General features: G+C 36.5%; 1 protein-coding gene across 1 annotated transcript in view; it reads left to right on the top strand.

Moving 5' to 3' along the window:
• The window catches only part of LOC126259785 (armadillo repeat-containing protein 6 homolog), a 108938-nt gene that overhangs the window by 49569 nt on the left and 40266 nt on the right, over positions 1–19103 (top strand). Inside the window, exons 3-4 of the mRNA XM_049956793.1 lie at positions 9407–9552; positions 16676–16795. Coding sequence (XP_049812750.1) covers positions 9407–9552; positions 16676–16795 — 266 coding nt within the window. The remainder of the gene's footprint in view (positions 1–9406; positions 9553–16675; positions 16796–19103) is intronic.

The following is a 19103-nucleotide window of genomic DNA, read 5'->3' as shown; positions in this document are numbered from 1 at the left end:
TTTCATTACAGGTTCATTTAGTAAGTGTGAAGCATCACAGACATGATCAACCATCTCCAGTGGCAGGCACTACAAGAGAGGTGTTTTGCATCAAGGTGTGGGTTATTCTTTGAGAGTGTATGTTACTATGTATATCTCACAAGAGGACTTTGAAGATAAAATTAGAGAGATTTGAGTGCACTCGGAGGCTTACTGGCAATTGTCCTTCCCGCCAATCGTTTGCAGTTCGAACAGGAAAGGGGGGAAGTGCTAGTGGTACACGAAGTACCCACTCCTAAACACCGCGAGGTGGCTTGCAGAGTACAGGTGTAGATGTAAAAGATTGAATCCTGGAGGTTTAAATTACTACTCTGGCAACTTACTCGCCAAGCCAATTAAAAGTTATAAAGTAAACATTTGAAAATACAATGTGCCATAGAGCACACACAGTATCCTGTGTAACTTGGAAAAGTTGGAAATGTTGCTGGTTGTAAATTTTAAACTTTTACACACCAAACAGAATCTGTAATGACTAAGCTTATAGTCCAGTTGCCAATAAATTGAAAATGCATGACTTTCTAGTGCCTTTGTCATGTCACCAGACATCAAATCCATTAAGATATGTTGCAAAATTGTATTGGCAAAAAATCTGTTGCTCCATTGACATCACATGTGAGTTTGATACCAAGTTTTTGCTAACTAAAGATATTTCTTACATTAAACTTTGTGGCCTGGATACTTCTTGAAATATTGAAGTCAATGCCAAATACTCGGCTTCATTTGCTGAAAGATCTACTGTTGCTTCCTTTGTCCTGCTTCATGAATTTGCTGCTTCATGTGATCAAAATAAAATCATGTTGTGGATGTTCAGTCATGACCATCTCCTGTCCAGTCTGTGCTAGAACAGTCAACAATAAGATGGCTGTCTTCTTTTGAGAATTACAGTTTCATGTGTTTGGTTGCTTCAAGATAATGCAGAATTTTTGTCACTACTTACATGTGATGCATGTCAGAGATAGCACTAAACTGACGTACCACATGAACAGCATATGCAAGACCAGGTTTAATCACACATTATACATACTCAAGACTACCATTGTTTTTTCGATGAAGAAAATTCTTCATTCTTTTTCTTCTTCTTTGAAACTTATTTTGTAGGCAAGAACTCGTTTCTGGAGGTGTTCAGATCAGATTGCAGTCCTTTGTGTAGTTCTTCTCTCAAATCTGATTTATGTAATGATTTTAATTTGTCCACAGAGGCTCAAGTTTACTATCTTTCATATTATATATCCAAATAGTTTGAAAAATTTTCAAGGTCTTAGAGTTTAAGTTTTCCTTTGTAAACGTTCTTCAGTCATGAATTTTTTAGCAAAGATCAGTGTGTCATCCACTTAAAGTGCAACAAAGAATATCTTTTTACCTTGATTCCTCTGATAAACTCAAGGATCTGCCATTAAGCTATTGAAAGTGAAGATTATCAGCTTGATTATAGCAACAGTCTCATTTTAAACAATAAACTACCTTTCCAGTCTTTAGGCACATATAGTTTTAACTGTTTTAGTAAGTGGAGTAATTTCCGAAATTTTCCCGTAAATTTTCTCACCAAAGTCAACTCCAAGAAAAACAGTAACTGCATCTAAATGGTCCATATGAAAATCATGCCTAGTAGTAAATCTAAACAGATATTTAGTGAATATAATAGAGGGAAACATTCCACGCAGGAAAAATATATCTAAAAACAAAGATGATGTGACTTACCATACGAAAGCGCTGGCAGGTCGATAGACACACAATCATACACACAAAATTCTAGCTTTCGCAACCAACGGTTGCTTCATCAGGAAAGAGGGAAGGAGAGGGAAAGACGAAAGGATGTGGGTTTTAAGGGAGAGGGTAAGGAGTCATTCCAATCCCGGGAGCGGAAAGACTTACCTTAGGGGGGAAAAAAGGACAGGTATACACTCGCACACACACCCATATCCAACCACACATACACAGACACGTGTCTGTTTCTATGTAGTACAACAAATAAACCTAAGATAAAAATTAAAAATAAGTAAAGACATGAATTAAAATATGATGTAGTAATAGAAGAAATAAACCTATCATAAACAAATAATAATAACTAAAGACAGCCATGCAATAACACCCACCCACCCACCTCCCCAGGAGTCGGAACTCCCGCACCCTTTAGAAGATAGAGATAATATAGTGTTGAGGCCCCAGAGATCATCACAGCTTTACCCAGAGGGCATCCCAGAGTGACCCAGAGAGCATCCCAGAGTGCCACGGGGAGCTACAACACTAAGAAGATTCGCTTCTCGGCTTTTGGCAAGATCAGTGTGTAGATAATAAAAAATTATAAGTCTCATTCTCGATCTGTATCTTCACAGACAGAAAGGCATGGCTGTCTGTAACATGCTGTTGCTTCGTGAACAGTCAGAGATGCAGTGGCCTCAGGAGCAGACTGCAAGCAGTAGTCGTTACTGATAAGCAGCAGCGTTGGACGTCACTACTGATAAGAGCCCAGCCAGCCAATCAGAGCTCGACCGGAAGAGCGTTGCCGCAACTTCCGCACCCTTTTACAGTGGATCGCGCTCTGTTAGAACTAGAGCGCGATCCTCCGCGGCCCAGCGGCAGCCAGGCGAAGCTCGTTCAAGGTCACCCGCCTTGCGTAACTACATGCGAGTAGCTGAAGACAGAAGTGTCTGTGTATGTGTGGTTGGATATGGGTGTGTGCGAGTGTATACCTGTCCTTTTTTCCCCCTAAGGTAAGTCTTTCCACTCCCGGGATTGGAATGACTCCTTACCCTCTCCCTTAAAACCCACATCCTTTCGTCTTTCCCTCTCCTTCCCTCTTTCCTGATGAAGCAACCGTTGGTTGCGAAAGCTAGAATTTTGTGTGTATGATTGTGTTTGTTTGTGTGTCTATCGACCTGCTAGCGCTTTCGTATGGTAAGTCACATCATCTTTGTTTTTAGATATACAGATATCTAGTGAGTTATACCTAATCATTGGTGTTAAATTTTCATCGTTATCTAAACCTACCCTTTGTTCATGGGTGATTTCATCTCAAATCATAAAGGTCAAGAGTGAATGTGTTTGCTGAAAAAAATATGTTGGAGTTCCACATAATACCTCTCCAAAACTAAAGTATTTTGCTTTTCTCATGATTTGTTAAAACACTACAGACCTCTCTAAATGAGAGTATTTGTGAAAATGTCGTAATGAAATGGAAAATCGAAAAATTGTAATAAAGAAACCAAAAGTGATAGAGATCTGAATTTATTTTCAATAAATATTTTGTTCCCAATACTAAGAGACATGATTAATACATACACACTTCTGAGCTTTTTTAATTTGTTTGGAAAAATAAACTATGGAAATTTGTAACTTTTTGTGAATTTCAAAATTATGTTTTGAAAATATGAATAGTCAAGGGATGTTAACTGTCTTGAGAAATGATGAAGTGGAAGGACTGCTAACTGTCAGCTATGAAATTAATGCATGAAGTTCTTGAACTGTCAAAATATTTGTACATAAAGCTCAAAGAATATGAAATTTTTTGGGTATTTAGAAATTATTTTCTCCAAAACCCCCATCCTAAATGTTCAAAACATTTCATGGTACATTAGTTGGTCATTGTACTTAGGGAATATACAATCAGAGTGGGCAATACTTGTCTCTGTAAAATGTGAGAAATTTTTTAGATAGACCCAGCTCTACTCTCAAGGCCAAAAGATCATGGGCATTTAAATATTTAAAATGATTGCTGATTTTAAGTAAATGTCATGCAAAACTGGTATTTCTGAATCAAAATAATAACTTTACAGCATTATAAGTGAGTGGGAAAACAATTCATAATTGTTCTAAAGCATTTTATAACAGAAATGAAATGTATAGAATATTTATACTAATTTTTGTTTTTATGATATTATTTACAAATTATTATTGTCTTCTGTCATGATTTTACTTCTTCATGACCTTCCTCGATGTATGCCAGTGGTGACTTCGAATTTTGTTCTGCAAAGCAACAGACCAGTTCTCAGCAAAGTCGAACTGAAGAAATAATGTGTCAGTATTCTGGGATGTGGCTGATTTTACTTCTCCATGGCCTGTCTCGGAATCCTCTGTGTATGATGGTGAGCTATTCCTTTCATGAGCCAATACCTAACCTCTGTAACAAACATATCTGGCTCTACTGTCTTCTTCATCGACTGTCCTCCATTCCACAATGCATGAAATGCTTCAGTAGTCATCACTTCAGCACCAGAACACGTTGCACACTCCTACAACCAACATTTACCTTGCGTCTCTTGACATATACACAAAAGTATCAAATCCATTTCTGTGAACTTCTCTCTTGTGACACTGCTTATGGTGGAACAAACAAGTTTCAAATTAGTGCAGTAACTACATATTCGTACTTCCTTCACTGGCTGGCATTTTACACAGTTCGGTCATAAGGAGTGGAATTTTGTGAGACCAATTTTTAAATTTGGGTTCTCCTTTTTCATCAGGAGATATGCTTCTTTTATTGGTCTTGTCATATATCTGTTTGTCTTTTTAACTTTTTCACCATGTTCACTAACAGAGATAACATCAGCCTGGTTAGGACTTCAGCTGCTGCAATCTTTGTCTCACTTAGGTAATATTCCAGGGCAACAGTAAGCATATCATCTTGCAATGGATGCCCACAGTAAGAATCTGGGCATGCCCAAGTACCTTACTCATTCTTTATTTTATGAACTTTTGAAATTAAATAATGTGAGGAAGTGGGCATGTATTTCTGCATCTGCTGCATGGGTTAACTACCCTGTGTCACTGTCAGTATTTGTACCTTCTCAGTATAGGTGGCTGCCGAGATAGCAGTATTTAGGTTTTGAAACCACACATCATATTTCATGCACATATCACTATCTTCAGGTTCTGCGCCAAGTGCATCTACATTATACACTTCACAAACTTTTGAAGATGTTGCTTGTGTAAAACTTGTTTCAATTTCTTACACTTTTCTTTTTAAATACTGTTTTCTTCTTGTGCTTCTTATGTTTAAGGGGGGGGGGGGGTAAAGTAGGGGCTACAGCAGAAATGCTAAGATTGAATGCATCAACTACTTCACACCCAGGAATACAAACATCTGCACTGTGTTCTTCAGTTTCACATTTGGGTGATGGTAATAATTCAGGTGGGTTGCCACCAAATTTCTTCTTGTGGTGAGGGCAATTCCTGCACAATGGATGTGATGCTAATAGTGTTACTTGAGGACCAAGATATTTTTGCAATACCTCTGACAGATTTCCAACAACTGTGAAGTGTTTTTCACTTTTATTAAACACCACCTTTTTTTTATTATTTTTTTTTTAATGCAGAATGGCTTATGTGCAAGTTCTCACTTGTTTGTTATAAACAGAAGAGTGCTGGAAACAGTGTTGCCAATGTGCATATTTTGCACTAGAAATTCAGTGATGCAAAATATGCAGAATGTTAAAAATTTTTAACACTTTGCACAGAAAAATATTGTCCACTGTGTTTGCACTGACTACTAACATATGAACCAAACAATATTTTGTGTAATTATCAAAAGTTTTCAGACGGTGGTTTTTGAGGAGATAATTTGTAAAGACTCATAAAAATGCAATTTTTTACATTTTTAGCAATAAATATTTACATAATACAGATAGCTGCCACAGAGAAAATACTGTTTATAATTATATCAGTAGTATCCGGTAATATGACAGGAAAGATAGCATTCTGTGACTTTCTCAGGTAGAAAAAAAATGTTAAGTGGAGAAATGAACTTAAATTCCTATTTTTGTCTTAAATTTGTAAGTTAAAGAAAACCCATAAGTGTACAGGTGTCAACTAAATTCCAGTGCACTAAGAGCTTTAACACAAAACATCTGCCAGGTCTCCAATACTTTTTGTTTATTAGTAATATATTTTCTTGTTCTCTACTGTTTTAAGAGTTATTTACAAAATATATATTTTTGAAAGGGCTGTACCATTTACAAAAATTAAGATAAAATGAAAATACTTTATTTCTTAACCCTTATGATGTAAAGGTCTAATATATATTTTTTCCCAGAGAAATTCATGACCATGAGTCGACATGACCTGGTGATTTGAGATGAACTCACACTCAAGTCCTTTGAGAGTAGGATGTGTTTTACAGTTTGCAACATGCCTCTTGATTTCATTTGGTATCATCTGATTTTGTCCATCAAGATAGCCACCATTTCTCACACTTGATTTTCTCTGTGCAATAGTAATTATTTTTTTGATTGCTGGTAACGAATTATGAGACTCTCTGGACCAGGGCTGTCCAACCTGCAGCACTCAGGCAGCATGCAGCCAAAAGCAAATATCAATGTAGCCCAAGAAGTATATTGTGTGTGGCCTAAAACTACTCTCTTCTTCGAGTCTCGCTTATGTAAGCTAAAAGCTTGGACGTTCCTGCTTTAGACTGTAATGCTTCTTCCAGTGCCAGTGGATCTAAGTGTGATTACTCTTTAAATTGATAAGAAACACACTTAGCCATCTTCTTAGGTTAAGTATTTTGGGAGATCTTCTCAGTGCAAAATTCACTGATGTGGCCCAAAGTATTCATTAAGAATGAATAGTTTTGTGCGACTACCATAAGAGGTTATGTCTCTTTAAGTTTTTACTTGTTTAAAGAGTCTTTAATTTATGATACGGCCACCAAATACCTCGATGTCTTACACTCAAATAGTTCTATCATCATCATCATCTTTGATTCAACCTTCTCCAACTCTGTTTCTGTTATTTTATCCTCATTTTTCTCAACAAATGGAATAAATATATGATTCTGCTCTTGTAAATTGGCATTGTTATACATCTTATACATTTTCTGCCCTGTTTTGTTAATCATTTGAAGACTGCGGCTTCACTCTATTCTTTTGAACTATTATCCTTGCGATTGATAAACTCTGTAAACAGATTCAACAAAGCAGTGTATTGTGCTTTCTTCACATATATTCAACAAGTATGTACTTGCTGCTCTCCATGCCCTCCTTGTGCTCATTACCCCTTGGAATGTGGCTGCAGCCCTACACTTTACTGCCAGATATTCTTAGGTGTCAAAGATCTGGGTTCTTTTTTGACCATGCTGCCTCAGGAAGTGTATTTTTGCAGTGTCTTTGTAACTGATCTGTTGAGGGGATTGTTATGTTGTTTCTCATAAGTGATTTATATCAATTCATGTTGATAACAATCCAAGAAAAGTGGTGACAAGAATTGTCCCTTCCAACATTTGTTCTGCTGTAGTGCTCAGATTCTCTATTTTGTTCTACATTGAGAAATAGTCATCTGAGTCAAACTGCATTTTTCATTAACTTCATATTTACAAAATTGTTTCAGTTTTCAATGCATACAATACAAATCCTGCTGTAAGATCAAAACTGGCAGTAACATGTAGATAGATGAAAACTCTTTCATGAAAGAAAGCCCACTTACAAAGTTTCAAGGACCAGCTTTAAGTCAAGAGTTAGGAATTTACTACAGCATCCCGTCCTGCATATTGCTCCCGTAATGATTACAAAGACAAGGTTAATGTAATTGCAATGCGCAAAGAGATGTTTAAGCTATTGTTCATTCTATGCTTCAGACTTGAATGGAATCGGATGAAGCTCTAAAAAAAAATGGTGCAACAGATAGTAGCCTCTGCTTTGCATTTCACAGTGATTTGCAGAGTATAGGTGTAGTTGTAGTTTCTTGGAAGTTCAAATAATTTATGTTAACTGATTCTTGTATATAAGTGTGTTTAAAAAAACCATTTCTTAAGTGATCATTGATAATAGTTAGAAAGTACCTTGGTTCTGTGCTGCATGCCCAATGTCCTGGCTCACACAGATTCAAATGAAGTAATTTGTGATTCTCTTAGCTTGATAGAGTCTGCTTACCTTCTGAACATGGTACATAGTCATTGACAACCCCTTTGTATGTCACACCTTTGGCCAAATCATTACTGCACGGAGTGGCCGCGCGGTTAGAGTCGCCATGTCACTAATCGTGCAGCCCCTCCCACTGGAGGTTCGAGTCCTCCCTCGGGCATGGGTGTGAGTGTTGTCCTTAATGTTAAGTTAGTTTAAGTAGTGTGTAAGTCTAGGGACCGATGACCTCAGCAGTTTGGTCCCTTAGGACCACACACACACGCCAGTTCATAACATTTCCATTGTAACAAAACATAAATGTCTCTGCCATTTGCATTATGGGGTAGAATCACTTGAAAATGGTTCCAATTTGTTTCAGCTAGTAGATTTTATGGTCAATCTGATTTGCATATTACATTGATGAAAGCTGCTGTGTTATCAAGATTCCTCACTATGACATTAATACATTGTCTGAAAACAGTGTTAACAGGTGGTGATTTGCAGCAAATGTTACCTTTTGTTTCTTGCAGTTATGTTGTTCAGGTCGTCTCCGGTGGCAGGAATATTTGAATTTGCCAAACCAACCATTATTGGCTTGTGTTTGTCATGTGACCCAGTATATTGACTATTGTTAAGTTGATTCTTAGTAAGCATGTTCTCCTGGAGAGTCCAGAATCTTCATATGCCTCTAACGACTTACTGCACACATTTTTGGCATTTGTAGCATTCTTGGAATGCACATAAATGATGATGGACAAACAAAATTTGCATGTAAAATGATGGACAGATAAAATTGATTGTGCTTTTTCTGTGCGTACTGTTGTTTAGTCTGTAATCCCTCCCATGATGTATTTCCATAATTACTAATGCTACAGATACATCTTCATTGTAACTGTCACATGTTTTGCATTTGAATAATGGAGCTTCTATGAGACATGCTTTCCAACTTCAAATGAATTGCTCTAATACAATGGAATAAGTATAATATGAGCATTAAAAGATAGAACACAACAGACAACTTACAGAGAAACCATGCATAGTTTGGCAAATACGAGATTGCAGCTGGGCACAGAATTTAATTTTGAACAAGTTATTAGTTTTTATATGTGTCACACATTGTGGCAACCAAAATAAAAACAATTATTTTTTGTGTCTTAAACCTTTGTAACAAAGCATAGAACATTTTACACAAATATACTTTCATGTTTGTGATATCCTACATTTGCTACAGAAATAACACTGCACTAAAACGAGTTGATGAGATGATATGCTAAAAATAAATTGGTAACTACTTTATTGCTTGTCCCTAAAGCAATAGATCAGCTGTACCTGCTTCTTTGAATATTCCGACTGAATTTATATTCAAAGAATGTGATACACGTATTTCTTAAAATTTTGTTAGCTTTGATGTTCACTGTCATGGTATTAATTGATAAAATAGGATATTCTTAATATTTTTCAATATTAATTGCTACCTAGTACCTATAACCCTCTCTCTGTGAGTGGCTAATGGCTTTTGATGTTAATTTTTCCAGAATACCCAGATGATAAAGAAACACTTAGCAGTTTGTTTTCAACATTAAGTGCACTGGTAGTAACAAATGATTTCTGTCAGCTAGTGGAGGAAGCTGGGGGACTTATATTTATTAATGATGTTATGGTCAATTTCCCAGATAGTGAGGTAAGAGGCTAGTTGATAATCATATTTCACCATTTGGATGGAATGTAAATTTCTAAAAATAGTTGAAATTTTATAAGGTGTGTGTGTGTGTGTGCGTGCGTGCGTGCGTGCGTGTGTGTGTGTGTGAGAGAGAGAGAGAGAGAGAGAGAGAGAGAGAGAGGAGGAGGAGGAGGAGGAGGAGGAGGAGAGATGAGTTGAAAGTTGGAACTGGAGAGGGTTATGAAAAATGACTAGAAAGGGAAACAGGTTCGAAAGTTGGAACTGGAGAGGGTTATGAAAAATGACTAGAAAGGGAAACAGGTTCAAAGGATGATGACTAGCAAAGATTTAACCATGGTGGATAGTGTGAACAAAGGATCACTTCCCATCAGGGTAATTAAGAGTATCTGATTTTTTCTGTAGGGGGGGGGGGGAGGGGGGAGGAGGAGGAGGAGGAGTAGGAGTGAGTTTTAGTCCAAACTATGGGTTTTGAAGCCATTGTTGAAGTTTTCTGTTTGATACAGCTACAAAGATGAGCCAAAACTGTATAATCACTTGTTTAATAGTATGTTGGTCTGCCTTTGGATCACAGTACAACAACAATTCCGTGTAGGATGGATTTGACAAATTCTCAATAGGTTTCTGGAGGTATGTGGCACCAGATATCTTCTCACAGGTTCACAATTTCTGTAAATTATGGACCGATAGTTTGTGATCACAGAGTTGGCATCTGATAGCATCCTAGATGTGTTCCCTCAGATTCATGACGGCCATGACATGAATGTGAGTTCACTGTCATACACCTCAAACCAGTGTAGAATGATTCTGGCCTTGTAATGCAGTTACCCTGATGCCCAATGCCATCGTTGTTGTGGTATACATCATTGAGAAGGGATTGCAGGTGGTCAGTAATAATGTTCACATAGTCCACAGGTGCCATAGTGCATTTGATTACTACCACAGACCATTGAAAAACCAGATGAATATTTCTCACAGCATAACACTGTCACCACTAACCTGTGTCCATGGTGTGACGCAGGTTTTCAGCAGCCATTTGCCTGGATGATGGCATATCCTGACATGACCATTGACCTTCATGACCATTGACGTGATGACATGATGATGCATCTGATCTGGCAAAAAGTTTCTATTTATCTATAGTCCAATCTTGCTAGTCACATGCCCACTACAGTTGTAACTTATCGTATCGTTCAATACTTTGGAACGTGGAGGGGTTGACTGATGTGGAGTCCCCACATTCACCAGTGTGTGCAGAGCTGTGTGCTGTGAAACATTTGTGCCTAGTCCAGCATTGTACTTTGTTGTCAATTCTACCACATATCACTACCTTTTCTATTTAAAGAGTCTGATGTCTACTTCCCGTGATGAGGTGTGGACGTCCCCACATCTTGTTATCTGCTCATGTTTCAGCATCCTTCAACCAGTTTCCCTAGATGCACATGACTGTAGCACATGAACGACCAGTCAGCTGTGCCACTTCTGAGATGCTTGTTCCAAACTGTTGGATCATAACAATCTGTCACCTGAGAAAGTCACTTACATCAGTGGGTTTCCCCATTTGCTCCCCGTATTGTCGTGAGAATGATTCCACGTTAATCTCTGTTCTACTTACACACATTCCTTACCAATTGTGCCTATGACATCACCGGGTGGCATTCATTCTCACAGATGGCAGTGGTCATAATGTTTTGGATTATCAGTGTATAAGAACATTGAGAATTTTGGATGGGTCAGGAGATGTACTTGGATAATTTAATGATTAAATGAATATTCTAATGTAAAAGTGAATAGTCATGAATATCTGTATGGCTGGTAGGTGATATGGCTATTGGCAAATATGACCATACTTTTGATCTGTTCAGAAATGCATGTGGAAAGATTCCAATAGGAGGTGGTGATTGAATGTACAGGACAGGTCTTACACTCAGGCCATCCACCAGTGAAAGTCTTATAGGGGCATGACTGAGTGCAGGAGTGACATACTGACGAACTGTGATAATGCATAGGTTAGTTAGGATTAGGGTTAGGGTTGGATTTTGGGTAAGGATATCTGTTATCTCAGGACTTGATTAGAAGTAATCGAAGCCTCTGCGGAAGAAGTAATTGAATTTCTTAAGTCTTGGGTGACGAACAGAATGTTACTAGTGTGGTTCACATGGTGTTGTGAGGCTATAGGTATAAATACACTGCTAGTCATCATAATTGCAACCTATATTTGTTTATTTGCTATTTTCTTTTAGTCTTTTATCTAGCTGCAAGAACTGACCAAATGTTGCACATGACTTCGTATATATGAATATAACTCATAATATTTTTACGTAATTTCAAATGTGTCAGTACAACTACGCTTTTAATGGAAGAAGATACACATAAAATAATTACTTAAAAGTAATACAAATAATTTTAAAAATCTACATAGTACCTTTGGTATTCCCAAGTGTGTCATTATAGTGCACAATAGTGCGTTATATTCCTTCATGACCTGACAGATTGAAATATATAAACAGCATGCATTTTTTAAGATTTCCTGTTCACATTGTCCTTATGATGGGCTAAGTTTTGTCACCATTAAGACTGGCAAATTATTTGTCTGCTGTGTTTAAAAATATTGCGTTTCTTGGAGTATATGAAATGAATTGTAGTCCATGTATTGCACAATATGAGTATCTGAGATGGTGAAAGAAGTCAAAGAGCGCACTTTATTTTAGTATGAGATATTTAAAAGGCTTAAATTTATCAAATATTGTAACATTATGGTACTAATGTGAAGAATATTATAGCCTAAAGCAATTATTTTAAGTATCCTTGCTAGATACTTTTCAGTGAAATAGAAGAAGATGGCCTATACAAAGATATTTGATTCCTGCATCTCCCGTTTATCATCCATAAAATATTTACTAATGCTAAATATAAGTTGACTGACTGATTATTTGAGTTATCATATTCTGTAGATCCTATCTAGAGAGCTAATTTTCAATGATGTCGAACGAGTAAAGGTGTTCAGTAACAAAAGTAAAGCAGCTGTTAGAATTTAAATCTGTACATATTAACAATAAACTGCCACCATACTGCCGTATGCTAGTTGTGTTCATCAGGTAAATTTAGTAGAGTAAAATTGGACGACAACTGCTACTTTGAAATAAGATGCTGTTTCTCAAATTTAACAGTTGTTGATTTTGTCCAACTACTGACTTCACATTTACATGTCTGCATTGGTATTTATCAAATAGTAAGAATTATCTTCTTTTTTTTTAATAATAGAGCCTTATTTAAAATGAACATAGGTATTAGTCTTGAAACTTTCAGGCTCTTCAGTCCTTAATCTCAATAATCAGGTAACCTAAAGAAGTAGTAGCTAAACATAAGCATTAGTCTTCAATCTTTCAGACTCTTTAGTCCTTGAATAGCGATAATCAGGTATTTTGTAGAAGTAGCTAATTGGGAATGTATTTTTAAAGTTTCTTTTGAGGTTGTACAGATTCTTTTTTTTCTTGAAGATGTTTAGACCAGAATATAGAGCTCCACTTTGACCCTAGACAAAGAGATTGAGTCAGATGAAAATTGCTTTTCGGTCTTGCATTGCAGTTGTGTAAATCTCAGCACAACTGATTGTTATTGTTAACAGTAAATGCTATTATGGGGGTAAATGTAGTGGATAATGAGTGTAAGAATTCCGAAGTCTTTGAAGAGGGCTCTAAAAGGTGTGCAGTTATCCACTTTACTTAATTTTCTCCATATTCTTGAACATGGGATGTTGATCCACGGCTGCAAAATCTTTAATGCGAAGAACTTACTTACCTTGTAATAGTTACTTTCCTTACTTTTTTATAAGCATGACTGGTTTTAAAACAGCAAAATTCATTTCAAAGAGCACTTGTGTTTGTCATAAATGCCTTTCATGTCATCTGCTCTGACTCAGCCAGTGTCCAGGCTATAGATAAGTCCTGCCAAAGCAAAAGGTGTGACGTATTTCCATACACAGCATGAAATGTAATATGTGAGACAGGTGTCTGTGGAATGTTTTCGTTGCAGCCAGTGAGTAATGATTTTTATATCAAATAGAAAACAAGTACTAGGTTAGTGCAACTGAAAAAATTAAACTAGGAGTCAAAAGAGTGTAAATTAATCTTCATATTGCTGATGTTTGGTTAGAGTGGTGAAACAGTGAGACTAGTCACTCTCAAGTATAAATCGTGCAGTGATGACAAAAAAGTTTTGGAGAAAGTTCAAGTCAGGAAGTCCTGTGGCATTTTGTCAACAAATGTTGGGTCTGAATCCAGATTGAATCATTGAAATGTAAGAATATTTCAGCTGTTGGCATTTGAATGTTATGTAAGAACAATTTTAGAGGTGAATTGTACAATACTAATTAACTGAGTTGTATCTTCATGGAGGTATGTTCCGTCTATGCAACTAATTGAAGGTAGTGTGTTTATTGCCATACACATTTCACTTCCTTTATTTGGGAAGCATCTTCAGTGGCAATTTCCAGCACTGTTAACTCATGCATGTGGTTCTGGAGAAGTATTTGTTAGTTTCGATGCTTCAGCTCGCTGATTACTGACGTTCTTTCGCCCACATTTGACATATCACGTATATCACTTGCACTCTCCATTTTTTGTGATCAACATATGTTTTGTTGTATCTTATACAGATATTGTGTCTTATACAGAAAATCAGTTTATCACTTACAATAACCCAAGCAGAGAGAGAGTCTGAGATGTAAAGGGCATTGACTGAACAGTTACAACTTATTTGGAAAGTCTTACTAACTCATTTCTTGACCACTGAATAGCAACAATTTTTCAGCCATAAACTGCAATGAAATAAATATGTTTCGGACATCTGTCAGCTTAGTAGTCTTCCTTCTGTAGGTAATTCCAAAAATAAAATTACTCATTGTCACCATATTGGATAGTCTTATTTTCTGAGGATTATATTTTTTCTTGTATTAAAGACAGGAGAGAGGAAATATTCCACAACAAGAGTAAAGCAGTTTTCCACCAAAAAAAAAAAAAAAAAAGACTCACAAGCTCTCATAGAAAATAGATTATAATGCAGAAGATAATGGTGTAAAATAAGTAGCTGATTATGATATAGGAGTCCCAATTTGTTGTCGTCACTGCTGTAAAACAATTAGCTGATTATGGTGAAGGAAGTCCAATTTGTTGTCATTGCTTATTAATAGCAGAAGTTATTTTTAAGGAAATGTAACAACTTACAGATAACATTGTTTAATTATTTTCTGCTTTGGACTGTATGAGCAAAATCTGAAAGTGGTTCTTCATGTTAACTTCTCATCCTGTAAAGGAAGTACTCAGGACTGCATGAAAATGTGCTTTGAATATAAATCGCTCATCCTGAAAACAGTGGTATGAGACATTCACATGCAAAGCAGCACATCTTACGACGAGGGATGTTTGGGTGATCACCTATTCAAGGTCTAAGAGAGTAACTGTGGTAAATATGATGACTCAAAATACCAATATAATAGGACCTAAAACATGCACATTTCAGTGTCTTACATATACATATGTTCCCCTCTACTTAAAATAATTGTAATGCCTAGACAACAAAAATTTTCTACTGACCTGATAGTTTCCATCTTCAAAATGCAGGTTTGGGTTTTCAGTGAAGTGCCCAAAGGAAAGTGGGATATAACAACATATGCATCACTCTTTCTGGGATGAGTGATTTATAGTCCAACCACATTTTCATGCAGTTGGTAGCATTTGTTGTCACACACTTTGCTTCTTAGTGATTGACCAAAAAATCAACAAGAAGTGAAACATTGTAATTTAGCTTGAGAATAATTCAGCCTCCCTCCCTCCCTCCCCATTCTCTCTCTCCCTCTCCTTCCCTCCCTCCCTCCCTCCCTCCCTCTCTCTCTCTCTCTCTCTCTCTCTCTCTCTCTCTCTCTCTCTATCTCTCCCCCTCCCGTTCCCTCCCTCCCTCCCTCCCTCTCTCTCTCTCAAGTTGATGAGTTTTCCAGATGTACTGCATAAAAATTAAAATACCTTCCAAGTTGCAATATACTGATTCTTAGAGTTACATGTAACCATTGTTATATGATTTTGGTTATGGACAGAGTTAAACAGTGTAGGGTTTCTGTCCATTTGCAGAGTCCATGACTCAAAGTCCAGTAATCTCTAAGATATAAAAATACTGCAGCAGCACTGAGACATCTGGGTGCTGCACAAGGTAAATAGAGCGAGCTGGGATAACATAAAGTGTATATTGTTTGAACAGCAAACATCATTCATGGATTTGGTAGCCATCATTGTAGATTCAGATGCAACTTGTTGGTGATATTTCTGTGTTTATTTATTTATTTGTTATTGCATGACTTACTGCCGGTTACGTAAGTTCTTCCCATCCCTCTTTTTCCAATACCCACACAAACTTTTCTTCTTTTGCAACTGTAATTAATATTAGTGTAATAAGTTGTGTACAAAGTCCACAAATTCTACAGCTGTTCAATAGTATACATCAGTCAATTACTAAAGAAACTTAAAAAATAATATATACCAAGATGTGTTGTTTTTAGAAACTGAAATATCCAGATGCAGTGGTTTATTTGTGGGGACGAGAATTGTGAAATCTTAAGATCTCACTGTTCTATAAGATGATTAGCACAAGAAGCCTGCATCCTAGCGAATTAACATTCAATAAACTGCATGCACCATTTGTTATTAGTTTCAATTTTGTCTCTTTAGACAGAAAGTCCTTTGTATCATCTGTTCTGAGCACATTCACTTATTTTTGTTGAATCACACAATTGACAGCTTTTCTTTTATTGATTCAAGCCACAAAAACCAGTCACAAAAATCTAAATCACTCTACGTTCATAAATAGTGATCATCTGCTACTGTTATTATGACTCTTAGGAAAAAAGTTCAGTGAGAAATGAAGCAGCTAATGTGACAATAAATGTGGAACTGGTGCTCTTTTAATCTCTTGCACATGTGGACGCTAATTACAAGGAATTTCACAAGGGTGAAGTAGACAATCTGAAATACTGGTTATTTATCAGGAAATAGAATTAAAGATATATTGTAAAATCTGTTGTTCACAGCTGGAGAGAAGTAATAATATTCAGTTTGATTTAATTTCTGATTTGCAGAAAATCAATCAGCAGTGTTTGTGGTTACTAAAAAATTTAGCTGGAAATGATGAGGTTAAAATGAAAATAATACGTAATGGAACTGCTCCATTAATTATTGGTGCAATGGAAAGACATAGGGTAAGTAGTTATTTGTTGCCACATTTGTAGGTGTGTGTGTGTGTGTGTGTTTCTTTTTGTTTTTAAAAGTTTTTCTTCTGTTTCCCATCATTTCTTTCCCTTTGTTTTTTCCTGTTTCTGCTATCTCTGATCTTTATTTTTATTTAACTCACCTCCTCTTGTACTATTCAGTTTTCACCCCATTTTTTTTCACCACTCTTACTTTCTGACAGTATATTCCTTCATTCTTGTCTTTTTTATTGTTTTGCAACACTTTTTCCTGTTTCACCTTGAAAATTAAGGTGCCACTCATTTCTCCATCTACATAGTTTCTTTATGAGAAACAGCTGATGTATTATCAATCTTGCTTTCCTGTAACACGTTCTCAGTTTCTGGTATTTTGACTATGTGACTGTGTAATGTCGATGGAAATGAACGTTTCAAGCACTGTTAAAAATGGCCTCCTTTAGATTAATGCTATGTACTATGGCACTATGTCTGTGGTAATCAGCTCTAATTCTAATTATTTTGCCAGTGCTACTATTATGATTTGTATGTTTTGTGTATATATTTTGCACTTTTTGGTTTTCTGGAGACTGCTTATGCTTGTGTCACACTTCCACCCAGCAATTTTTTATTGTCCTCTGAAAAAGGGTACTTCAGGTCTAGAGTGTGAAAATAAAATCTTTTTCTTATGTGTTTGATATTATGTCAAGCAATGTTTACTGCCATTATTTGTGTATAATGTTGAGTAAAATTTCAGTATAATTACTATGAGATTTTTAATATTTAAATATCATAACTATTGACATTTAATAATATTTTAGTTTTTTTGAACATTTAGGTAATTCTGACTGTAGATAATTCAACAAATTCAGATAATAATTGACTGTTCTTGCTTCAATTTACTATTTTGTGGTTTATATAACTATATCACTAAGGTGGATAATAACAACAATATGGAAAGGATAAATTGCAATCACCATATAGAGGAGGTGTTGAGTCGCAGTCCGGCACAATGAAAAAGAATGCTAGAAACATTCAGCTTTCATACTACATCCTTCATCAGAAGTAGAAAACACTTTCACAGTCACACAAGCATAACTCACACATGCAGCCGCTGTCGTCTCTGGGCTCTAGTGATCATGTGTTTCCATATATAACTATATGAATATAACAGAGGGAAACATTCCACGTGGAAAAAATATATCTAAAAAGAATATATCTAAAAAGAAAGATGATGAGACTTACCAAACAAAAGCGCTGGCAGGTCGATAGACACACAATCAAACACAAATATACACACAAAATTCAAGCTTTCGCAACAAACTGTTGCCTCATCAGGAAAGAGGGAAGGAGAGGGAAAGACGAAAGACGAAAGGATGTGGGTTTTAGGGAGAGGGTAAGGAGTCATTCCAATCCCGGGAGCGGAAAGACTTACCTTCGGGGGAAAAAAGGACAGGTATACACTCGCACACACACACATATCCATCCACACATACAGACACAAGCAGACATATTTAAATATGTCTGCTTGTGTCTGTATGTGTGGATGGATATGTGTGTGTGTGCGAGTGTATACCTGTCCTTTTTTCCCCCGAAGGTAAGTCTTTCCGCTCCCGGGATTGGAATGACTCCAAAACCCACATCCTTTCGTCTTTCCCTCTCCTTCCCTCTTTCCTGATGAGGCAACAGTTTGTTGCGAAAGCTTGAATTTTGTGTGTATATTTGTGTTTGATTGTGTGTCTATCGACCTGCCAGCGCTTTTGTTTGGTAAGTCTCATCATCTTTCTTTTTAGACATATATAACTATATAGATACGTATGTATCCAAGCTCCGCTAACCACTGCAAAGTGTGTGATAGAGAGTACTTCCCATGAACAACATTGATTAGTCTAATCATATATTTGCAGTCAGTATATGAATGTTACATGTTGGGGGCTGCAGTATATTCTACAGTTAATCTTGATTCTTGAAACTTTCTAAGAAGAATTTTGTAAGATACTTGGTGGTTGTCTTCAAACATCTGACTATTCAGACTTTTCAGCATTTATGTGCTGCTCTTCTGTGAGTCAAACAAAGCTGTGAGGGAAATGGAAATACTTCATCTTAACGTGGTGAATTTTCAAGACACTACCAGTATCACATGCACTGAATAAATAATTACCAATCTTAGTTTCTGATTTATTTGATATGAAAGTAACATGTCACCATGCATTGTTTTGTACTATCTTCACAATTAATAAGTGACTGCACATAAGATATTAATTAATAATGGCACAGATGTGCTGAAACATATTTGGGCAATAATAAGATTAATTGTTTGCAT

Source organism: Schistocerca nitens, chromosome 5 (genome assembly GCF_023898315.1).
Source record: "Schistocerca nitens isolate TAMUIC-IGC-003100 chromosome 5, iqSchNite1.1, whole genome shotgun sequence".
NCBI classification, from domain to species: domain Eukaryota; kingdom Metazoa; phylum Arthropoda; class Insecta; order Orthoptera; family Acrididae; genus Schistocerca; species Schistocerca nitens.
This window is presented reverse-complemented; position numbering and strand designations above follow the sequence as displayed.